Raw genomic sequence first — 26384 nt, forward strand, 5'->3', positions numbered from 1 at the left:
GCGCAGTTTGGTATCCAATATACAGCGTAAGGACTTACGTGGCGTAAATGGAGAAATCTTACTCCATTTTCACCTCGCCACAAAAAGCAGCCGTAAGAAGCCTTACGTTGACTATTGGAGCCCCGTAACTCCCTAAACTAGCTACAAAATAAACCTAACAAATAACGCATGCGCAATGTCTATCTACCTGTCAACCGCGATCCCCCGCCGCAATCCTTAATAAAGTATTTAACCCCTAAACCGCCGCTCCCGGACCCCACTGCCATCTACATAAACTAACCCCCTACTGTGAGCCCCTATACCCGCCACCATCTAACTGATCTATCCCCTAATGTGAACCCCTAAAACCGCCGCCATCTACCTGATCTATCCCCTGATGTGAACCCCTTACACCGCCGCCATCTACCTTATTTATCCCCTAATCTGACCCCTTACACCGCCGCCACCTATATAAAAATTATTAACCCCTAATCTAATCCCCCTAAAATAATTATCTCTATTACCAGCCCTTAAAAGGGCCTTTTGCGGGGCTTTGCCCCAAAGTAAACAGCTCTTTTGCCCTATAACCTGCCCTCCCTACACCGCCGCCACCTATATTAATAGTATTAACCCCTAATATAAGCCCCTTACACCGCCGCCATCTATATTAAAATTATTAACCCCTAATTTAATCTACCTACCCGCCGCCAGCTATATTATCTATATTAACCCTAAGTATATTACAGTTAATATAGTTATTACATTATATATATTAACTATATTAACCCTAATTATATTAGGGTTAATATAGTTAATATAGTTACTATAGTATTTATATTAACTATATTAACTCTATCTAACCCTAACACCCCTAACTAAATTCTTATTAAATAAATCTAATTCACATTATAAACTAAAATATTCCTATTTAAATCTAAATACTTACCTATAAAATAAACCCTAAGATAGCTACAATATAATTAATAATTACACTGTAGCTATGTTAGGGTTTATATTTATTTTACAGGTAAATTGTTAATTATTTTAACTAGGTATAATAGCTATTAACTATTTAATAGCTACCTAGTTAAAATTATTACCCAATTACCTGTAAAAGAAATCCTAACCTAAGTTACAAATACACCTACACTATCAATAAATTAAATAAACTACAAATATCTATCTAAAAATACAATTAAGTAAACTAAACTAAATTACAAAAAAAAAAAAAACACTAAATTACAAAAAATAAAAAAAAGATTACAAGATTTTTAAGCTAATTACACCTATTCTAAGCCCCCTAATAAAATAATAAAGCCCCCAAAATAAAAAAATTCCCTACCCTATTCTAAATTAAAAAAAGTTCAAAGCTCTTTTATCTTACCAGCCCTTAAAAGGGCATTTTGCGGGGCATGCCCCAAAGAAAACTGCTCTTTTGCCTGAAAAAAAAAACATAATACCACCCCCAACATTACAGCCCACCACCCACATACCCCTAATCTAACCCAAACCCCCCTTAAATAAACCTAACACTACCCCCCTGAAGATCTCCCTACCTTATCTTCACCACACAGGGCCGAACTCCTCATCCGATCCGGGCGATGTCTATCCAAGCGGCAAAGAAGAAGTCTTCATCCCGGCGATGTCTTTATCCAAGCAGCAGCAAAGTCTTCTTCCATACGGCAGCATCTTCCATCAAGCGGCATCTTCAATCTTCTTTCTTCGCTCCACCGACGCGGAGCATCCATCCCGGCCGACGACTGAACGACGAATGAGGTACCTTTAAATGACGTCATCCAAGATGGCGTCCGTCGAATTCCGATTGGCTGATAGGATTCTATCAGCCAATCGGAATTAAGGTAGAAAAATCTGATTGGCTGATTCAATCAGCCAATCAGATTCAAGTTCAATCCGATTGGCTGAACCAATCAGCCAATCAGATTGAGCTCGCATTCTATTGGCTGATCGGAACATTCATACCCATTGCTGTGAAACCCCAAAAGAAGTTCTGAGATGACTAATTGCCTCTAGAATTTTAGCTGAATGGAGCTCACCTGTCTGCAATTAAAGTGCCACATGATTTCAAAATAAATACACCTGTTTCCGTAAGGCCCTAGAGTTTGCTTGAAAGCATATCATAAGCAGCATCACAGAGAGCTTAAAATTCAAGAACGCATCAATCAACGTTATTATATAAAAAAATAAAACAGCCTTCAGAACACAATTAACTCCATTATATAAAAAATGGAATGACTATAGCAAACAGTACTCTTAAATATGGCAATCAATACTCAGACATCCAAGAGGCCTAGGGTATATTTTAAGGAGCTGGAAAGATTTGCAACTGAGAAGGGAGAAACTCTCCGTAACACAACTATGATTCGGATACTCCATAGACCTAGGTTTCATGGATATGTAGTAAATCTCCTTTGGATTTTTATCAAAAGCAGTTGAGCAACAAAAAACATGTGTAAAACGTCAGCGCTGCTTATTACTCTGAGGTTGAATGATGAATGATGAATTAGGTTGGTGGTAGCATCACTTAGTGGCGATAATTTTCATCTGCAGGGAGTGGGAAACTGGTCACGATTGAGGGCAGGATGGATTTAAAAATCTACAGGTAACCTTTAGTGATTGTAATGCTGCAAAATGTGGAAATGAAAGAAAATGGGTGACTTAAATCCAATCAGCCATAACATTTAGATTTTTATTCAGTGAGTCTTTGTAATACACTGGTACATGGATACAATTATAATGCGCCACTTACTGTCAGTAACAGACAGTTGTTCTTCTGTTCCAATATGAATCTGTAAAATGGGGATTCCGTCTGCCCACAAGATCACTTTGTATGGTGTCTGCATTCTCCTGTCATGAAAAAGGACAAAGTTCTATTCAAATTACTTTATCTCTTTCTCCTGCCTCCCTTTTGTTCCTATCTGAGGTCTAGAAAGAGCACTTCTCTTACTATAAGAAAAAATGGAATTTATAGAGTGCCTATTGTACAAGCTGCCTTGTATGAAAATAATTGAATCATTATTTATATCATCAAATGCAAAAGATGATCTTGAAAGCATCTTTAATGTACATTTGATCTTTCCCTCCATGGGTGTTAAAATCTGCCAGAAAGCTATTGTCATGCTGTCTCTGTATGTTTAGTATTGGTTTGATCTGTTTCTTTTCTAAGTTAAATGAGACAATCTGAGTTTTAGGAAGGAATTTCACAAAGGAACCTACAGAGATAAATGTAACATTTTATAATATGAAAGGACCTATTAGAAACGTTAGTCATGTCTAATCAGCATTGTTCTAATAATTAGCAATTTTGAGTTTTTCTTGAGATAAGGTGTAGCAAATATTTATTGATAGCTTAAAGTGTGTATTTTATGACTGGCCTGATCAATAGATGTAACAAAAGCCTTGTCTTCTGGTCTGTGAAAGGACTAATGATATTGTATTGTAAGCTTTAGTTCACGTATATATTAGAATGGAAGGGAACACAAGGTCATTTTTGTTTGCATTTAAGACCGATTTGTACTGTTAACAGGACATTGTGATCACTGTCAAATCCAAGGTTTGCCAAAAGACCAAACTTAATCCTACCTGAATATTTGATGAAACCTGTAGTATTATTAAGATGTTTAGAATAAGATTGAACAAATAGGAAATGTGTTTTGGTGAAGACTGATGCGTAGGTCACTTTTAAATAGTTGCCCATAATGAATTATTGGCAGCACGTAACCATTAATTATTACTTTTTGACAGTTAACATCACTTAGCAGTTTATATTGTACATTTTGTTTTGCTTAGTGCTTCCAAAATATAGGCAACAGTTTACTATTATCAGCTCCCATTGACATTAATTGGATCCACTAAACGATAATTTGCATTAAGTTTACACTGCACAAAATATTGTTTAACCCCTGCCGAACTTTGCCCAAAAATGATGTCTCACAAAAGGAGACCTTTTAGCAAAATAGTGTGAAATTTTTTTAGAAAATATGAAAATATTTGCGGATTGATCCCTTTGTCAGTTTCTAAGGAAAATAATAAATTACATGCATCAATTTAACCATACTGATAAGTGTTAAACAATATGAAAGCCATTTGTATATGAGAATACTGGGTATGTTTGCTCAATTATTTTTTCTCATACTGATCATGAAACGGCTAAGTTATAAGGTTTTAAATCTCGATATACTTCCCTCACTGTACAGAACAAGGTTTGTCTTTTCTGAATAATGAAGTATACATTTTTTTTTCTCAAATATTTTTATTAATTTTGCAAAATAATATAACAATAATACAACGCATCATATCATCAATTATTACATGGCTACATACATTGTAACTTTTGAAAACATAGATATGTCAGACATCAATACCATTACTGAGTATAGATGTATTCATGGTGATCAATCATGTGTAATATATTGTTACAGGAATAGGTAAATAGCAAGTTTTATTTCTGTCTATTTGTTTATATTTAGTACCAAGGGTGTATTATTTTCAGGTAAGATCCATTTTTGCTAACATATGAGGATATACTCACTTAGGTGGAATAGGGGGGAGGGGCTAGGGTGGGGAAGGAAAGGAGGGTAAAGGAAAGGAGAAAAAAAGGGGGGGTCAGATGCTGCTGTCTCCCAGTGTGGCGGTGGAGGGTCGGACTAATGAGATGAAGGCTGAGTTATTTATGTAGCCAGATGTCCCAATCTGACCAATATTTTTCCATTTGATCAAATGAGTTGTAAAAGTGTTTTTCCATCATGGCCATGTTATTAACCATTGCACTTATTTCAGCTAGATGCAGAGGACCAGGTTTTTTCCATGCCCTAGTTATACATAGTTTAGTAGCCGTAAAAATACAGATAATTAATCTCTTTGACGTATCCGGTATAGTGTTTTCCATGATATGTAGTAAAGCATTAAGTGATACAGTGTAGACGTGAGGTCTAGGGAGTCGCATAATCCCTTAATGTCTTCCCATAGGGGTGAGAGTTTTGGGCAGCACCACCAGACATGCAGGTTTGAGCCTACCTCTCTGCATCCCCACCAGCATAAATGTGAGGTTGTTGGGTACATTCTAGCTAGTCTAAGGGGGGTTCTTTGCCATTTTAATAGAAATGTAATATATACCTCCAGCAGAGTAACCCAATGTACTGTTTTTTTAGTCAAAATAAATGCTCTATCCCAGTCTTGGTCAAAGAAAGTAGTTCCCATTTCCTTACTCCATGCTTTAATCTGCCAGGATAGTCACAGGATAAGATCCGAAAGAAGAAGGTTATAATGAACTGTGAGAGGTTTAATAAGCTTAGATCCACTTAGCCATCTGCTCTACTATATTGTGCCCTTCCTAATAGACCGTTTTGGAAACCCCCAGGTTTTAAGGAAGCTCAGGACTTGGTAACATTCAAATGGTAGCCAAGAAGGGACTAGATCAAATCGCAAGGTAACCAAATTAATGTTGATTAATGAGTTATGGTCATATAAATTGGCTATTATTTCTAATCCTCCCGTTTTCCATTCTCCAGTATAAATATTAGTAAGGTCCCAAAACAACCCCTGCAAGTGGTGGGCTGGAGATGGATGAGGGACTACTAAGGATCGACTTCTTAGAGTCTGCCACATTGATAGATTATCTTTCACTATTATATTAGAAATATTGAGGGTGAGTTTCCTATTGTTAGGGATCCATATAACGTCAGCTAATCCTAGTTCTGCGGGTATACTGGCAGTTTCCAAAAAATACCACCCTGGTTTATCCCCTTTGAGACCCCAATCTGAGATATGAGATAATCTCACAGCTTCATAGTAGGTGAATATGTTTGGGAACGCAATCCCTCCTCTAGAGTATGGTCTTTGTAGTGTATTATGTGCTATCCTAGGCTTTTTGTTCTTCCAAATATAGTTAGAAAATAGTTTGTGGATTTAGTTTAGAACAGATTCACATTTTAATTGAAGCAACTCTGCCTAGCCATGAAAGTTCTTTAAAGTCCCATTTCTCAAGCAGTGTTTTAAATTCTGTAATGAGAGCGTCATAGTTGCTGCGAATGATATGATCAGTCTCTGAGCTTAAAAGAATCCCCAAATGCTTAAGATGGTGTGAGGACCAAGTAAATGGATAGAGAGATTGTAGTTCTATTAGAATAGACTGTTCTATATTGATAGGGTATGCTTCGGTCTTGTTGTCATTTATTTTATAATAGCTTATCCTACCAAAGTAGCCTATTAAGTGGAAAGCTGCTGGCATGGAGGTTAATGGGCTAGTTAGTAGAAGAGTTACATTGTCTGCAAACAAAACCATTTTCTCGGGTGGTGCTATAAGAGGAACTCCAGCAATATTGTTGGATTGTCTAACTGCTTGGGCAAATGGTTCCATTACCATTGTAAAAAGAAGTGGTGAAAGAGGGCACCCTTGCCTTGTCAAATTGCGGATTGGGAATTCTGGGGAACAGAATCCCAACCCCCTCACCCATGTGTACGGGGCAGAATATCAGGCCACAAGTACACCCATCTGACTCTGTTGAAGGCCTTCTCAGCGACCAACGACAGAGCCAGCATTGAAATTGCCTTTCTTTGGGATTCTGTAAAGACTGAGATCAGTCTTCTGGTATTATCTGGACCTTGGCGGCATGTCGTGAATCCAACCTGGTCATAGTGGATTATAGTGGGTAGCAGATGTACTATTCTATTTGCTATAAGCTTTGAATAACATTTAATATCCAGATTAATAAGGGATTTGGGTCGAAAGTTGCCACAATCTTTCTGATTTTTCCCTGGTTTCGGAATTGGAATGATAGAGGCCTCCAAAAATTCCTTCACAACCTCCCCTGTCTCCATTATTTCATTAAAAAAATTCTGAATGCAGGGGCAATTATTAACCTTAGTTTCTTATAGAATGTGCCTGTAAAACCATCAGGCCCAGGGGCCTTATTGTTTTGTTTTTGCTTTAAAACCTCATCAATCTCTCTCAAGGAGAATGGCTGTATCAAAAAATCTGTCTTTCTATGGTAATTTAGGTAGATTAAATTCCCTCAGAAAATCTGATATCTCCTGTGTGGGTGTTGTTCTAGGGTTTTCAATTCCTGCAATATCATATGGATTTGCATAGTATAGAGCAAATAATTTGCCTATGTCTGCGGGTGTGTATGCAGTTTGACTATTATATGTAAGAGACAGGATTCTTGCTAAAGCCGTTCTCTGCCTCAATTTTTTTGCAAGAAGTGTTTCTGCTTTATTACTTTTGGAGTACATTATTTGTTAGAATTGCGTTGCCGCTTCCTGAACTCTCTGAATTTCTCTAGCTTTAATAATCTCTTTAAGACATAGTATTACTTTCGATAAGGCTGGCGTGGGGTTGGCTTTGTTTAATCTGTCTACTTGTCTAAGATCACATATAAGTTTACCAAGCAGTGCTCCTCTTTCTAATCTAATCTTGGCCATTTTGCTAATACAAACCCCCCTAATATAGGATTTAAAGGCTGCCCACCTAATCTGATGTGAAGTTCCTCCTATTGGGTTATTTTGGAAATAATCTATAGTCGTCTCCTGTAGAGAGTTGAGAAAGAGTTGCTCAGACCAAAGATTTTGGGGAAATTTCCATACTGATCTAGATGACAGTGTCCCGCTCCCGGTTAGTATTATTGAAACTGCGTCGTGGTCTGACCAGGAGCAAGAGGACATTTTCGCATCCCGACTTCATTTAACATCAAGGAGTCTGTGAAAAAGTAATCTAAACGTGAGTATGCTTCATGTGTTAGGGATAAAAATGAATAGTCCCTGTCTGTTGAATGTAAAGACCTCCATACGTCAAAGAGTTGGTATTGGTATATAAGATCCCTGAACTTAGGGGCAGATATATTAGGCGCTGCGTCAATACTACCTGGTTGCTTGTCTAAATTTGGATCCCATATCAAATTAAAATCGCCTCCTGGAATTAGTGTTCCTTGTTTGAATTTGTCAATCAATCCTATTATTTTCCTTAGGAATTTCAATTGGCCTTGGTTGGGTGCATAAATATTAGGCAAAGTAAAAATGTGGTTATTTAACTTACAAATTAATATAAGATACCTTCCCTCCATGTCCCGCTCCAAGTGCAAGGGCTGAAATAAGATATTGTTACAGACTAAAATAGCTACCCCTCTGCTTTTCACAAAATAAAAGGATGAATATGTTAGGGAATTGTGGGGATTTAAGTCTCATCAAGCTACCTGACACTCAATGTGTTTCTTGAAGAAATGCAATGTCCGTCCCTAAAAATTTGAGATACTTTAGTAATAAGCTTTGCTTCATTGGGGAGTTGAGGCCCCTAGCATTTAGTGGAGTTAAAGTAATATGTGGAGTGTACGTCATTGCAGCTGCATAAGGGAGGAGGAAAAAAAAAGGGAAACGAGGGGGAGGGGGGTAGAGGGGGGAAAAGGGGAAAGAGAGGGTTCTCAACAGGATAGGATTATGAGGACAAGTGTAAACAGGTTCCTTGTTTGTTATTATTCACACACTTTAGGGTCAATCAGTTACTGTAGTAGTCTTAAGGATCACCAAAATAAGAAAGTATTGATGGATGAATCAGACGGTAAAGATAAGAGAATGTAATGTTTCTATAGGATATATTAAGCTTCTTGGTACAACACCAATAGTTTAACCTCTAAAGTCAAACAGCTACATAACCTACATCAAACAGTCAGCCATCAGTATAATGTGCATAATAGTATTCACTCATTACTACAGGGTTATAACTTAATACATTTTGGCCAATAATATGAACATTAGTATTTACTCCTTACAGTCAGGTTTTAATCCATCAAGTAGGACACACATTTTTTTAATGTTAGCCCCTCTCCAGTTCTTTTCTATCAACTAACTAGGGAAGCAATCTATAGTAAGTAACCTGACTTCTATGTGGCAATCTTCCCCCAAAGACATAATAGAATTTCCTTTTTAGGTAAATTGAGGGAAATATATGGAGCAAGTTGATCCTCTTAGCCTCCAGTGAGTCAGATCATTCCTAGCATATAATTTTTTTCTTTAGAAGAACTTATTAAATTAAGTAGATCTAATGAACTAGTGATCGCTCCCAATAGCTAGAAGCTAAGCTAGATTCCAACGGGATAAACCTGTAAGCATATACTGTTTCTAGGATAAAATAAGCATTACAAGACATACAATACTGTAAAATAATAGCTGTCCCTTAAATAAATAGAAACTGTCATTCTTAATTGATATAGTAGGTTTCAGCGCACCTATTCATAGTCGAAATGGTGACAAACTTGACCTGTAATGTTATAAGGTAAATATTACTGTGATATAGTATCTGATAATAACTGGCCTCTAAGTAAGTGTATTCTCTAGTTCTTAAGTAGTAGAAAGAGAAGAACAAGCATCTTAACCGCTAGTTGGCAATAACCTTTTTGAGATATAGTAGCATTTTCTTTAGGAAAACATTTGGAAGTGCATGAATTAAATTAAATAGTGTTCACTCCCATTATTTATAGGCTAACCAAAATTTTAACAAAACAACCTGTAAATATATAGTAAATCTAGAATAAAACAAACATTATCCAATATACATTACTGTTAATGATAGTTATCTCTCGGTAGTAAATCTAGAATAAAACAAACATTATCCAATATACATTACTGTAAAATGATAGTTGTCTCTCGGGAAAGTCCAGTCTGTAAATTTGAAGTGATAAAGTAGGCCCCAGCCCACCTCACCAGTGTTAGAGACTTGGTCTTGTTTTTGATGCGTAGCATTTGTAAGATGGGGTCTCTGAGGAAGAGGGTCCCATTTTTTTGCTTTAGGGCTGAATCTCTCCGCTCTCGGTAGGGCGGATATTTGGGAGTCTTGAGTCTTGGAGAACATGGTCAATGTAGGGTCGAGTGATCCCAAGGAGTCAGAGAACCAGTGATTAAGTAATTATTTTGCCTTGGATAGAGTGTCCAGTGCGATGAGAGATCCGTCTTTGTAAATAAGCAGTTTAGTCGGGTAACCCAGCGATATTTTACTCCTTGTAGCCTTAAGATGGTTGTAATTTCCCAGAATGATCCTCTCTTCTTCATTGTATATTGGGAGAGATCTGGAAATACTTGTATATGCCGCACTCCCGTAGGGAGAGAAGTGGTATTGAAGGCTGCCTTAAGGATCTATCCCTTATAAGTGAAATAATGGAAGCGCACAATGGTATCACGCGGCTTATCAGCCAGAACATTTCTTCCTATTGGCAATCTGTGCGCTCTGTCTATCAAAGATTCAGATGGGCTTGTAGGTGGTTTCAAATGATTGCATTATTCCAAAATGAAATATTTTAGGTCGCTGTTCACCACTTCCTCCAGTATTCTCCGGAATCTAAGATTGTTCCTCCTAGAGTGGTCCTCTAGGTCAGCAACTTTTGCCTCTATTATGTCCACATGATCAATTAAATTCTGTGAGTGAGCAACAAGGTTGGCCTGTTCAATGGCCAAATCCTCCTACTTGCGCTCTAGGGCTTCCGTGCATTCACTGATAACCCCAATATCTCTCCTCAACTCAGCAACTGACCCTCTTATAGCTTTGGTATGGGTCTCTTCTAATGCATTTATCCGTTCGGTTAGAGTTTCGACTATTTCTGAAGCAGTTGTTCCTTCCATTGTGGTAGGTGATTTTGGAGAAGAAACGGTTGTAGTCAGGGTTTCTGAATGAGGATTCGTTTCTAGATGAGAAGAGCTAATGTCATTCATCACAATGATTTTAAAGTGATCAGCCAAAGATTTATTGGGCAGTGTAGCTGGATGCTGTTTCCTCTTACCACCTTGTGACATGTTAGCATCACAGTTTTCCCTGGTGAGTTGCAACCCCTGAGATACTATAGTAGTACCCTGGGGATATGTGGCCCAGTTAGTTTAGGCCATGACCATGTTTAGGTTGGGTTGATTCAGAAAATATATACAAATTTGGAGAAAAAAAAAGTGAGGTCTATGTAGTAAGTTTCAGAACATATATTGTATTCTCTTAGTTGTAAAAGGGGCTTTGGATATGACCCGTTCTAGCTTGTAGGGTGTGAAAGGGTGAGGGGGGACACTAGCTGCTGGGATTAAATCTGAGATGTTTAGGCTCAAAATGTATCTTGTGTGTTAGATGAATAAAGCTTGGGTCTCATCTAAGCGCAGCACCATGGGCCTTGAACAAGAGTACACCTTATGTAATTAACAGTCTTAGGTCTGTCATCCAAGAATACAGTTCAGTATCATCTTATCCACTAATAGACCTACTATACTGTAGTAATGGCAGAGCTATGAAAAAATGATTCCCCCTTTATGTCTAGGATTTAAATTTCTAATCTTGCTGCAGACTCAGCTACGTAGTGGAGGTGATCTGAGGCCCAACCGGATGAGTCCACGTGGCCTAGGTTAAAGTCTTATTCTGTTCAAGGGTCCTTATAATCTCCTTTGAGCTTGCCAAAATTACCATTGGCACTATCAGCGCTTGAAGTTATCCTTTAACTGTGTGGTAAAACAGTATTTGGCCCTTACTGATCTAGACTAGTGTGGTATGGTTTTAAGGACTAGGCCGCAAAGTTATGTCTCAGTCCATGTCCCTCTCGTGGCTCACCTAAAAGGTTTTAGTAATAGGCCGCTCAGTTGCGGCGTGGGCTATCCCCAAACTGTTGCCGGAATAAGTGGTGATGTGACCGGGCCTTATGTTAATTAGCGGTGCTGGGCCGTGTTGGGTATGCAGTTACCTTGGCTTGTAGCTTAATGTTCAGCCATGCCTCTAACACTTCATGCTGTAGATGTGCTGTGGGTTCTGGCCGCTTAGTCTCCTCACGGGATATGCTGCAAAGCCTCCAGTTACCGCAGCCTGTTCCTCCCGTCGTCTACAGTCTCTGCAACAAATCGGGCGAGCAGTGTGGCTGTCTTCGGCTCATAGCCAGATTGCTGGATCTTGGAGCCCCCAAATCTTTCAAGCCGGGAAGTGTTGTTGGTTGTGGGATATATATATATCACTAGTGTTGAATGGGTAAGAATGGGTAGAGACATGAAAAAATGTACAATTAGTGTAAGCTTGAGACAGAGCTTTATACAGACACATCCGTTCACTTTTGGCACTAGCTCGACCCCTACATTTTTATTTTTTAACTTAAGGCACCATAACCAGTAAGAGCCCCATATTTTAAAAGGTGTGCGGACAGCTTTTTAACTTGAGAAGCTGTCCATGCACCTTCGCAGCGGATCTGTTTGTCTGCTTGCCCATATGCACTCCAATGATACCTGCCCCTTCACTCGCTTAATCAATTGCATGAGATTAGGGACTGTCAATCACCGAGAGTGATTTTAGCTCTTGGTGATTTCTCTTCACCATCTCAGAAGTGGCGAAGAGTGTAGGAAGCGGCTGTCTAATGACCGCTGCTTCTTACATTGTGGGAAGCAGGCTTGCATGTTCAAACCTGCCCCTCAAGGGCTCCGGAGAAGCTTACGCTGCTTTTTACAAGGAGCCCTCAAGGCCAGATTATGAGTGGAGTGCAAATTAATTCTCCCACTTGAGCATCAATTGTGCTAGAAGTAACGTTTTTGCACTCGTTGGGTTGCACCCATTATGAGTTCAAAGTAACCCTACATATACAGCTTTATAAATGTAATTGTATGTATAACAATGTTAAAGCCCTTTGCTTGCCTTTTTTTTCTAACACCAGAGATCTCATATCTTTGAGCCTTTATAACTTTTGTGTGCAATATTTTTTTACAAATATTTTTATTTGATAGTATTATTTTGAGTGTAAGTGTACTTTGTAATGTATTTTTGATGTTTTATGGCACTTTTTATTTGAGAATAAAAGTTAACCAGAGCTCTGAAGTCGCTGTAATCATTATAGCATATATTGCGATTGTGCTCACGCGATCATATTTACTTTCATTTCATAATATGAGCGGTAAGCCATATGAGTGCAAACCCTCGCGATAAACCCCTTATTGCTCCACTCGTAATCTAACCCTCAATACATTTCATGCACCTCCGTCTAGTTATATTATATTATGAATATATATTTTCAAATTATCTGCAGGTTTTAAAAAAAAAAACAAAAAAAAAACAGGTCTTCAACCTTGTAATATTTCTGTTAAGAAGATGGAGACAAAATGTTTCAGATATTTGTAAATCGCAATTCTTCAAAACATGAATTTTAGGACTTTTTTTTAAACAAAATCCATGCAAAAGATCTTGTCAACAAACAAGAAATAACAGCAAAATGTTAAAACCTGATCATGATAACATGATTGCCTATAGAAATCAAGTTTAACAAGAGGAATCTACTATAGATTATAATCCGAAAATCCAAGTATGAAATAAAGAGAAGCATTTTAAGAATACGATCAGTAAACACCATTTCAAGATGATGTGGTCATGATTTCCTTAGCTGTATGGGATATCACGTATTAAAAACATACACATATGTAAATATCTGTCTGCCCAATACCGATGGACTATAAATGAGGTATGAAATGGCATCTGTGGTCATTTCAGAGTGTTTTGCATTGGCACAGGATAATAGAATTATTACAGATTATCTTGGAATACTCACAAAAATGCAGGATTTTGTGATGCAATATTTTTAACATTTTATAGCTGCTGATTATTGCCAGCTATGTAAACGCAACCTTAGGTAGGGATTGCCCATTTTAAAGGGACAGTCTACTCTAGAATTTTTATTGTTTAAAAAGATAGATAATCCTTTTATTACCCATTCCCCAGTTTTGCATAGCCAACATGGTTATATAATTATACACTTTATCTCTGTGATTGCCTTGTATCTAAGCCTCTGCAGACTGCCCCCTTATTTCAGTTCTTTTGAAAGACTTGCATTTTAGCCAATCAGTGCTAACTCCACTGGCATGAGCACAATGTTTTCTATATGGCACACATGAACTAGCGCTCCCTAGCTGTGAAAAACTGTCAAAATGCAGAGGTGGCCTTCAAGGACTTATACATTAGCATATGAGCCTAACTAGGTTTAGCTTTCAACAAAGAATACAGAGAAAACAAAGCACATTTGATGATAAAAGTAAATTGGAAAGTTGTTTACTATTGCATGCCCTATCTGAATCATGCAAGTTTAATTTTGACTAGACTGTCCCTTTAAGGACTGCTCCTGAATCTTTCTTGAGAGGCAGGAACAAACCAATTATGAGGCAGTTGGCAGTCAAAAAATCAATACATTCAATATTTATAGGACTTATAGTGTATATACCCAACCTTATGTTACTTTATTTTGAAGCCACTTTAATTACATATTTAACTACATATTTACACTACAGTATATTACTTGCATTTTATTCAACAGTAAAATAGAATAGATAAACAAAGACACGTGTATACATAAATATATAGGCAACACCAGCAATAAAAGGGGAAAGGAGAAAAATAGAGGTTGGTGCTATTTCTTTCACTATAATTTATTATGTAATCATTCTTAAAGGGATATGAAACCCCAAAAAATTATTTAATGATTCAGATACAGAATACAATTTTAAACAACTTTCTAATTTACTCCTATTATTTAATTTGCTTCATTCTCTTGGTATCATTTGTTGAAAGAGCAGCAATGCACTGCTGGGTTCTAACTAAACATGGGTGAGCCAATGACAATCTGTATATATATATATATATATATATATATATATATATGCAGAAACCGATTAGCAGTTAGAACCTAGGTTCTTTGCTGCTCCTGAGCTTGCTTAGATAAACCTTTCAGCAAAGGATAACACGAGAAGGAAGCAAATTAAATAAAAGAAGTAAATTGGAAAGTTGTTTAAAATTGTTTTCTCTATCTGAATCATGAAAGAAAACTTTTGGGTTTCATGTCCCTTTAAATGAAACTGTATTTTATCAAGTTCACACATCTGAAATATTACTTTAATATGTTTATATGTCTATATAATAATCTTCAAAACTGTACCTGAGTAATTTAAAATAAGTGCATATTCCAAATAAAGATGTGAAGTCATCTTAATATTTCATGCCATTCAGAACTTGAGTCAGTGTATAGTTTGAAATTAATTGTTTTTTGTTCTTGTTATTGAATTAACAATGGTTGTATTTGAGAGTGATTTGATTGGTTTAATTTGTTTAATTGGTTTAGAATGTAAACAGGCAATATTCTCAGAGCTCTGCGTAGCCTCTGTACCCTTTACTCTCACAAAGGAGATTCTATATCTAATTGTCAGTGCTTTGCTGATTCCCTCTTTGCCAGGAGAATATCTGTTGGTTCTTGGTTTATAATAACAGACAATGTCTTCTTTCAGGTTTCAGACAGCTGTGACTCAATTTATGTCAATGGAAAAGAGATGAAAAGTAAAGTGGACACCATTGTAAACTTCACATACCAGCACTTTACTAAGCAGTTAGAGATAACCGTTTGGACTCCTCGTCTTCCACTGCAAATAGAGATTTCAGACACGGAACTGAGCCAAATCAAAGGATGGAGGATCCCAGTCAACATTAATAAAAGGTAAGTTTGCAGATCAGTAATGTATTTGTAATAATGAGCAGATTCTAAAGAGCAGAGACCGATTTTAAGGGGTGTGTATATTTTATGTATTAATGTGGCATTAAAGAGCATTGTGCAACCCAAACCAAACTTGGCCTATATAAATAACAACTAAAGATTGATTAAAGGGATATGAAACCCATATGTTTCTTTCATGATTCAGATAGAGGGGTAGATTTACCAAGCAGCGGAGGCTGCTATCTACCCCCTTACTTTCTGGCTCGCCGGAAATGTAATTAAAGAAGCAGTGGTCTTAAGACTCCTTAACTCGTCTGCCACCTCTGAGGATACGATTGGGTTGATTGACAGCACCCCTGCTAGCAGCTGATTGGCCACGAATGTGCAGGGAGCGGCATTGCACAAGCATTTCACTAGAAATGCTTTTGCAATGATAAATGCAGACAGCATTTATCGATGTGCGGTGGACATGATCGCTATAGCGGATTGTGTCCGCCCGCACATTGATAAATCTACCCCACAACATGTGATTTAAAACAACTTTCCTATTTACTTATATTTTTAACATTTTTTTTTCTGGTTCACTCAGTATCTTTTTTGAAACGTAGAGACGTATGCCTCCTTAACACAGAAAATCATGGGAATGAAGCAAATTTGATAATAGAAGTTAGAAATTAGAAACTTTTTAAAAATGGTATACTTTGTCTGAATCACAAAATAAAATGTCTGGATTTCATATCCCTTCATTGTAAAAAATTCAAAGAATAGGAAAACAGCACACCTTAAGCAGGGGCACGGAGTCACAGACTTACCAAGTCCTCACTATTAAGCATTTTTCATGAAGACTCAGGCCACCATAAATTCCTTAAAAGACCTTTATTATTCCATAGGTTAGGTACAAAATAAAGAGAGCAACATTTAAAGCCTGCAATAGGCCCTCAGACTTAGGGCCTATTGCAGGCTTGAAACATTGTTCATATTCATAAATAACATTGAAAGGTGTGTACACCCTGCTTTACGGTAAACATACTGAGAATTGGATAGTACTGGAAATATTAAAAGCAGGATAAAGAAGAAGACAATATAGGATTGTCCTTTGCATGTCCTTTGCATGGTAATTAAATTGAGGAAACAAAATGATTCATAGAATATTTTTTTGTAATAATTAATCGAGGCAGAATAACCTTTTAAAATACAAGTAGTGAGAGCTAGCACTAGCTGTATTATCAGACTTTGTATATAAGAGAAAACTCCTCTCACTGGTCCCAATTTCAGTTCATCAGAATTCATGTGCAAAGTGCATTACATGGCTTTTCAATGGGGTTTTCAATATCATCCATTCCAGTCTATTAGACAACCTACTTATCTCTAGCTTTTAGACACGCCAGAGGCACAGGAAAAAAGTTGGTGTCATTTTTTTTAAATAGCAAAAACTAAAATAATAAGCATCCATTTTTAAGTATATGATTATGAGCTTTTGAAGTTCTCACAAAGATTCCATTAAATCACTTGATGTATTCCCTCTTCGAAAGAGAAAACAGCAGTACAGAGTAGCACAACAGGACTATCCTCTTTAACAGGGCACAAAACACTTTGTGATTGTAATATAACATTTTTTTATTATGCATAGTAAAACAGCTTTGTAACATACTTTATTTATATATTGCAAAGGGTACTATTTTCTATTTATATTATGTTATTGTGAGTTAGCAATAGTCTTAATAAAGGACTTGTTTAAGGCCGAAACGCGTCTTCAAGTTTATTGCAGCTCAAGTTTCCTATTGCTGTGACCTTCTAGGGGTTCTGGTAAGCCCTATTCACTGGGCATGGGCCAGTACATTTTAAAGTGTATGCATTATTTTTGTTGTTTTTCTTTTCAGGTTTCCACCACTTCGGATTTGCATCTAGGATATCATTTTTTATTTGTTTGATTCCCTATTTTTATTGTTATTTTCTTGCAGTTTTTGGGACACATACCAAACTAGGATTAGTTTTGGGGCACTATTTTTGAAGCTTAGATCATTTTTGGATATATTACACAGTTTGCTGTACAGAGACTTTACACGGCTTTAACTATTCTCACATTTCTCTGGAGCTTTTTTTTTTTTTTTAATGTATTTTGCACTATTATTATTGTTATTCTGTTTATGTATATATGCACATATATTCCATTGTGTTTTTATAAGGTTTTTATTGTACTTAATACATTAAAATATATGATTTTATTTAACATTGTAACATTATTAAATATATGACTCAGCTATACATTTTTAGGTTTATCTCTTCTCTTTTTAATTATTAGGACCACACTTTAGCCTTTGTGAGCACTTCCTCATTCACTAGTTATTCAATTTTCCAATGGTAAATTAGTACCAAAGCTAGATGAGCTCCGGCACTTATATAAATTGTGTAACATGTTGCAGGGTCAAGTAAAGTCTCCATAGTTATGTACACAGTATGCACTCCAGCTTTTCATGAGGGAGTGGAGCAAGTGCATTTTTTAGGTATTTTGCAGCAAAAGTAAAATAAAGACAAAAAAGTGTATTGCAGTTATACTTTAATATGCTTCATTTTCCTTAAAGAGACATGAAACCCAAAAAATGATTTCATGATTTAGTTAGAACTTCCAATTTAGCTAAAAAAACTTTCAGCAAAGGATAACAAGACAAGACAGCAAATGTAATAATTGAAGTAAAGTGGACAGTTGTTTAAAATCACATTCTTTTTCTGAATTATGAAAGAAAAAAATTTAGTTTCATGTCCCTTTAATTTTATTTTGAGTTTAATATACCGTTAATTGCTACACAACTTCACATATTCATTTTAGGCCTACTTTACTGCAACCTTAATGTATGCATTACAAAAATCTACATTATACTTCACATTGCATACAGCACAGGTATGCTAGTTTCTAAATTAGAATACATGAGAGCATTGTGTCTACTCCTCAGACAGCGAGGGCAAGTTGTCAGCAACTTGCTCTGTGCTGTGTGTGCTAAAGGTTGCATTTGTTAGTATTCAGGTATTATGTCTTCGAATAACAGGACATTAAAGTTCATCCTCAAAACTAGTAAAGATAACTGTGCATATTATATTAAAGGGACACTAAACCCAATTTTTTTATTTCATGATTCAGGTAGAGAATACAATTTTTAAATAACATTCCAATTTACTTCTATCATCTAATTTGCTCATTCTTTAAAGGGACACTGAACCCAAATTTTTTCTTTTGTAATTCAGAAAGAGCATGCAATTTTAAGCAACTTTCTAATTTACTCCTATTATCAATTTTTCTTCGTTCTCTTGCTATCATTATTTGAAAAAGAAGGCATCTAAGCTTTTTTTTTTTGTTTCAGTACTCTGGACAGCACTTTTTTATTGGTGGATGAATTTATCCACCAATCAGCAAGGACAACCCAGGTTGTTCACAAAAATGGGCCGGCATATAAACTTACATTCTTGCATTTCAAATAAAGATACCAAGAGAATGAAGAAAATTTGATAATAGGAGTAAATTAGAAAGTTGCTTAAAATTGCATGCTCTTTCTGAATCACAAAATAATTTTTTTGGGTACAGTGTCCCTTTAAACTGACACTATACTGTTAAAATACATTTAGCAATTTGGTTAAAGCAAATAATATATTTTAAAATAATTTTAGCTTTTTTGCACCTTTTGTACCCCCCCTTGTGTCTTGAGACTTAGTAAAAAGTTTAATTGGTGTGTACCAATCCTGACCAGCATGAGATAGGAACTTGCATTGAAAATAGATTTGATTGCAGATAAGCACCATGTTTTCTATCGTTATGCTGTGGTCATATATATGGTATATTTTTATGCAGTAAATTAACAAAGGTGCCATAGTATGACATCTGCAGAATAATTTGTGTTTAGCATGACAAGCTCGCTACTACCTGTATTTCCCACTCCTATTTAGGCCATGGGGGTCCACAAGGCGGGACAATGTGGGGCATTTGCCCCCCCCTTGATTTTTTCCTCCAACTGCAGTACAAATTGCAGAAGAAAAGACAATCGAATTACCATTTTTTTCTTTTAATTCCTTTAAATGTAGTTCTGTTTTAGACGGAGAAGCACAGTATTCTGAGAGTTATAAATCATTGTGAAATTTATAGTTCACTATTTCACTCTCAGTATTGTTATTCTGCAATTCAGCATGCATTGTACAGTAGTGAGGATTGAGTTTCCTGTAAGCAAAACATTTTGCATGAGGTCACTTCCCTCCTTCATTCTGTGTGTGTATATGTGTCCCAAACACTGGGGAAGGCATCTGGGATTATTGTCTGAGCCTTTATGCAGGTTTATATATTTATTTGAATGGTCAGACCTTCTGTACAAGTGATAGTGGGAGGAAGGTGTGCACTTTGCCAGTGATCTTAAACTTTGCACCATGACTTCTATATATTATACCACTCTCACCATCCTTTTAACAGCAGCAGAGAATAAGGTATCTTATTAATGGCACTTTCTGTGCAGTGTTCTACTACTCCCATACTGGAATAGTTTGTTAAAAGTTTTACCAATAGCACAAATAGAGAAATGTACATTTTGTATATCTAATGTAATGTACTGTTAGCAGTTTATCTGTTTATTTGTTATTTTATGTTGGGTCTTTTGTGTTTAATTTTGTTTTTCTTTGTTATAACTGTATATTGCAACAAATCAAATAAACAAAACACTAAGGGCTAGATTACAAGTGGTGCTCGCAGTAGCAATTAGCATTTATAAAATTAAGCAGAGATCAGATCTCTGGCTAATTTGATAAAAATGTTTCAAATGCTTCCAAAATACAGTGTTTTAATAAAATAACTGCACTAGGCAGTATTTTGGGGGTCAAGTTGGCAGGAATGGGGTGTTTTAAAAAAAACTGCTCTGAAAAGTGCCTTTGCATTGCAGTCTATGGGAACTGTGTATTCCCTGTAAATATATATGTATATGCATATATACATACTGTATATATTTATGTGTTAATATGTGTATATACACATACTAACACATAAATATATATGTATATAATCATATACATATATATTTATATTTGCTGCCATTGCTGTGCTACTTACGCCCTTTGCTGAGCTTAGGTTCGCATTGCGCTTAACTTGTAATACCAGCGCACATTAGCGTGCACTGGTATTACTCGGTGAACTGCTAATATCGATTGCGAGCAAGCGATATTTAGAGCTCCACTTGTAATCTAGCCCTAAATACATTAATAAATACAACTATATGCTCTTTCTATTTTCATTTATAAGTAGTCTGGATAAAGACATTTATTTCTCTTGTTAAGTGTATCCAGTCCACGGATCATCCATTACTTATGGGATATTCTCCTTCCCAACAGGAAGTTGCAAGAGGATCACCCACAGCAGAGCTGCTATATAGCTCCTCCCCTCACTGCCATATCCAGTCATTCTCTTGCAACTCTCAACTAAGATGGAGGTCGTAAGAGGACTGTGGTGTTTTAGACTTAGTTTATTTCTTCAATCAAAAGTTTTTTATTTTTAAATGGTACCGGAGTGTACTGTTTATCTCAGGCAGTATTTGGAAGAAGAATCTGCCTGCGTTTTCTATGATCTTAGCAGAAGTAACTAAGATCCTTTGCTGTTCTCACATATTCTGAGGAGTGAGGTAACTTCAGAGGGGGAATAGCGTGCAGGTTTTCCTGCAATAAGGTATGTGCAGTTAAAATATTTTTCTAGGCATGGAATTTGCTAGAAAATGCTGCTGATACCGAAGTAATGTAAGTAAAGCCTTAAATGCAGTGATAGCGACTGGTATCAGGCTTATTAATAGAGATACATACTCTTATAAAAGTGTATTTTAAAACGTTTGCTGGCATGTTTAATCGTTTTTTATATATGTTTGGTGATAAAACTTATTGGGGCCTAGTTTTTTCCACATGGCTGGCTTGATTTTTGCCTAGAAACAGTTTCCTGAAGCTTTCCACTGTTGCAATATGAGTGGGAAGGGCCTATTTTAGTGCTTTTCTGTGCAGATAAAAATACTGACAGAGACATTCAGCTTCCCTCTGCATGATACAGGACATCTCTGAAGGGCTCAAAAGGCTTCAAAGTCGTGTTTGAGGAGGGTAACAATCACAGTAGACTGGCAGTTGTTGTGACTGTGTTTAAAAAAAAACAAAAAAAAAAAAAAACGTTTTTGTCATTTATTATTCTGTTTTTGTTATTAAGGGGTTAATCATCCATTTGCAAGTGGGTGCAATGATCTGCTGACTTGTTACATACACTGTAAAAATTTCGTTAGTGTAACTGCCTTTTTTCACTGTTATTTCAAATTTGGACAAAATTTGTGTTTCTTAAAGGCGCAGTAACGTTTTTTATATTGCTTGTAAACTTGTTTTAAGTGTTTTCCAAGCTTGCTAGTCTCATTGCTAGTCTGTTTAAACATGTCTGATACAGAGGAACCTACTTGTTCATTATGTTTGAAAGCCATGGTGGAGCCCCATAGGAGAATGTGTACTAAATGTATTGATTTCACCTTAAACAGTAAAGATCAGTCTTTATCTATAAAAGAATTATCACCAGAGGGTTCTGTCAAGGGGGACGTTATGCCTACTAACTCTCCCCACGTGTCAGACCCTTCGCCTCCCGCTCAGGGGACGCACGCTAATATGGCGCCAATTACATCACGGACGCCCATAGCGATTACCTTGCAGGACATGGCTGCAATCATGAATAATACCCTGTCAGAGGTATTATCTAGATTGCCTGAATTAAGAGGCAAGCGCGATAGCTCTGGGGTTAGGAGAGATACAGAGCGTGCAAATGCTGTAAGAGTCATGTCTGATACTGTGTCACAGTATGCAGAACATGAGGACGGAGAGCTTCATTCTGTGGGTGACATCTCTGACTCGGGGAAACCTGATTCAGAGATTTCTAATTTTAAATTTAAGCTTGAGAACCTCCGTGTATTGCTTGGGGAGGTATTAGCTGTTCTGAATGACTGTAACACAGTTGCAATTCCAGAGAAATTGTGTAGGCTGGATAGATACTATGCGGTGCCGGTGTGTACTGACGTTTTTCCTATACCTAAAAGGCTTACAGAAATTATTAGCAAGGAGTGGGATAGACCCGGTGTGCCCTTTTCCCCACCTCCTATATTTAGAAAAATGTTTCCAATAGACGCCACTACACGGGACTTATGGCAGACGGTCCCTAAGGTGGAGGGAGCAGTTTCTACTTTAGCAAAGCGTACCACTATCCCGGTTGAGGACAGTTGTGCTTTTTCAGATCCAATGGATAAAAAATTAGAGGGTTACCTTAAGAAAATGTTTATTCAACAAGGTTTTATTTTGCAGCCCCTTGCATGCATTGCGCCTGTCACTGCTGCGGCGGCATTCTGGTTTGAGGCCCTGGAAGAGGCCATCCATATAGCTCCATTGGAGGAAATTATTGACAAGCTTAGAACGCTTAAGCTAGCTAACTCATTTGTTTCTGATGCCATTGTTCATTTGACTAAACTAACGGCTAAGAATTCCGGATTCGCCATCCAGGCGCGTAGGGCGCTATGGCTTAAATCCTGGTCAGCTGACGTGACTTCAAAGTCTAAGTTACTCAACATTCCTTTCAAGGGGCAGACCTTATTCGGGCCTGGCTTGAAGGAAATTATTGCTGACATTACTGTAGGCAAGGGTCAAACCCTTCCTCAGGACAGGGCCAAATCAAAGGCCAAACAGTCTAATTTTCGTGCCTTTTCAAATTTCAAGGCAGGAGCAGCATCAACTTCCTCCGTTTCAAAACAAGAGGGAACTGTTGCTCATTCCAGACAGGCCTGTAAACCTAACCAGTCCTGGAACAAGGGCAAGCAGGTCAGAAAACCTGCTGCTGCCCCCAAGACAGCATGAAGGAATGGCCCCCTATCCGGAAATGGATCTAGTGGGGGGCAGACTTTCTCTCTTCGCCCAGGCGTGGGCAAGAGATGCTCAGGATCCCTGGGCATTGGAGATCATATCTCAGGGATATCTTCTGGACTTCAAAGCTTTTCCTCCACAAGGGAGATTTCATCTTTCAAGGTTATCAGCAAACCAGATAAAGAAAGAGGCATTCCTATGCTGTGTGCAAGACCTCCTAGTAATGGGAGTGATCCATCCAGTTCCGCGGACGGAACAGGGACAGGGGTTTTATTCAAATCTGTTTGTGGTTCCCAAGAAAGAGGGAACCTTCAGACCAATCTTGGATCTAAAGATCTTAAACAAATTCCTCAGAGTTCCATCATTCAAAATGGAAACTATTCGGACCATCCTACCCATGATCCAAGAGGGTCAGTACATGACCACAGTGGACTTAAAGGATGCCTACCTTCACATACCGATTTACAAAGATCATCATCGGTTCCTAAGGTTTGCCTTTCTAGACAGGCATTACCAATTTGTAACTCTTCCCTTCGGATTGGCCACAGCCCCGAGAATCTTTACAAAGGTTCTGGGCTCACTTCTGGCGGTTCTAAGACCGCGAGGCATAGCGGTGGCTCCATATCTAGATGGCTTTCAAATTGCCAAGTCTCATACAGAGATAGTTCTGGCATTTCTGAGGTTGCATGGGTGGAAAGTGAACGTGGAAAAGAGTTCTCTATCCCCACTCACAAGAGTTCCTAGGGACTCTTATAGATTCTGTAGAGATGAAAATTTACCTGACGGAGTCCAGGTTATCAAAACTTCTAAATGCTTGCCGTGTCCTTTATTCCATTCCGTCCGTCAGTAGCTCAGTGCATAGAAGTAATCGGCTTAATGGTAGCGGCAATGGACATAGTGCCATTTGCGCGCCTGCATCTCAGACCGCTGTAATTATGCATGCTAAGTCAGTGGAATGGGGATTACTCAGATTTGTCCCCTCTACTAAATCTGGATCAAGAGACCAGAGATTCTCTTCTCTGGTGGCTATCTCGGGTCCATCTGTCCATGGGTATGACCTTTCGCAGGCCAGATTGGACGATTGTAACAACAGATGCCAGCCTTCTAGGTTGGGGTGCAGTCTGGAATTCCCTGAAGGCTCAGGGATCGTGGACTCAGGAGGAGAAACTCCTCCCAATAAATATTCTGGAGTTAAGAGCAATATTCAATGCTCTTCTAGCTTGGCCTCAGTTAGCAACCCTGAGGTTCATCAGATTTCAGTCGGACAACATCACGACTGTGGCTTACATCAACCATCAAGGGGGAACCAGGAGTTCCCTAGCGATGTTAGAAGTCTCAAACATATTTCGCTGGGCAGAGTCTTACTCTTGCCATCTGTCAGCGATCCACATCCCAGGCGTAGAGAACTGGGAGGCGGATTTTCTAAGTCGTCAGACTTTTCATCCGGGGGAGTGGGAACTCCATCCGGAGGTGTTTGCTCAACTGATCCATCGTTGGGGCAAACCAGAACTGGATCTCATGGCATCTCGCCAGAATGCCAAGCTTCCTTGTTACGGATCCAGGTCCAGGGACCCGGGAGCGACGCTGATAGATGCTCTAGCAGCTCCTTGGTTCTTCAACCTGGCTTATGTGTTTCCACCGTTTCCTCTGCTCCCTCGACTGATTGCCAAAATCAAGCAAGAGAGAGCATCGGTGATTCTGATAGCGCCTGCGTGGCCACGCAGGACCTGGTATGCAGACCTAGTGGACATGTCATCCTTTCCACCATGGACTCTGCCTCTGAAGCAGGACCTTCTAATACAAGGTCCTTTCAATCATCCAAATCTAATTTCTCTGAGACTGACTGCATGGAGATTGAACGCTTGATCCTATCAAGGCATGGCTTCTCCGAGTCAGTCATTGATACCTTAATACAGGCACGAAAGCCTGTCACCAGGAAAATCTACCATAAGATATGGCGTAAATATCTTTATTGGTGTGAATCCAAGAATTACTCATGGAGTAAAGTTAGGATTCCTAGGATATTGTCCTTTCTCCAAGAGGGTTTGGACAAAGGATTATCAGCTAGTTCTTTAAAAGGACAGATTTCTGCTCTGTCTATTCTTTTGCACAAGCGTCTGGCAGAGGTTCCAGACGTCCAGGCTTTTTGTCAGGCTTTGGTTAGAATTAAGCCTGTGTTTAAAACTGTTGCTCCCCCGTGGAGCTTAAACTTGGTTCTTAAAGTTCTTCAAGGAGTTCCGTTTGAACCCCTTCATTCCATTGATATTAAACTTTTATCTTGGAAAGTTCTGTTTTTGATGTCTATTTCCTCGGCTCGAAGAGTCTCTGAGCTATCTGCCTTACAATGTGATTCTCCTTATCTGATTTTTCATGCAGATAAGGTAGTTCTGCGTACCAAACCTGGGTTTTTACCTAAGGAGGTTTCTAACAAGAATATCAATCAAGAGATTGTTGTTCCATCATTGTGTCCTAATCCTTCTTTGAAGAAGGAACGTCTCTTACATAATCTGGACGTAGTCATTGCCTTGAAGTGTTACTTACAAGCTACTAAAGATTTTTGCAAAACATCTTCCCTGTTTGTCGTTTACTCTGGACAGAGGAGAGGTCAAAAAGCTTCGGCAACCTCTCTTTCCTTTTGGCTTCGGAGCATAATTCGCTTAGCCTATGAGACTGCTGGACAGCAGCCCCCTGAAAGGATTACAGCTCATTCTACTAGAGCTGTGGCTTCCACCTGGGCCTTTAAAAATGAGGCCTCTGTTGAACAGATTTGCAAGGCTGCGACTTGGTCTTCGCTTCACACCTTTTCAAAATTTTACAAATTTGATACTTTTGCTTCTTCGGAGGCTGTTTTTGGGAGAAAGGTTCTTCAGGCAGTGGTTCCTTCAGTTTAATCCTGCCTTGTCCCTCCCATCATCCGTGTACTTTAGCTTTGGTATTGGTATCCCATAAGTAATGGATGATCCGTGGACTGGATACACTTAACAAGAGAAAACATAATTTATGCTTACCTGATAAATTTATTTCTCTTGTAGTGTATCCAGT

At 38.0% G+C, this 26384-nt stretch overlaps 1 protein-coding gene across 1 annotated transcript in view; it reads left to right on the forward strand.

The window, feature by feature from the left end:
* TMEM132B (transmembrane protein 132B) overlaps positions 1–26384 on the forward strand; it is an 847178-nt gene that overhangs the window by 765832 nt on the left and 54962 nt on the right. Inside the window, exon 7 of the mRNA XM_053701851.1 lies at positions 15253–15458. Within this exon, the coding sequence (XP_053557826.1) occupies positions 15253–15458 (206 nt within the window). The remainder of the gene's footprint in view (positions 1–15252; positions 15459–26384) is intronic.

Source organism: Bombina bombina, chromosome 2 (genome assembly GCF_027579735.1).
Source record: "Bombina bombina isolate aBomBom1 chromosome 2, aBomBom1.pri, whole genome shotgun sequence".
NCBI lineage: Eukaryota > Metazoa > Chordata > Amphibia > Anura > Bombinatoridae > Bombina > Bombina bombina.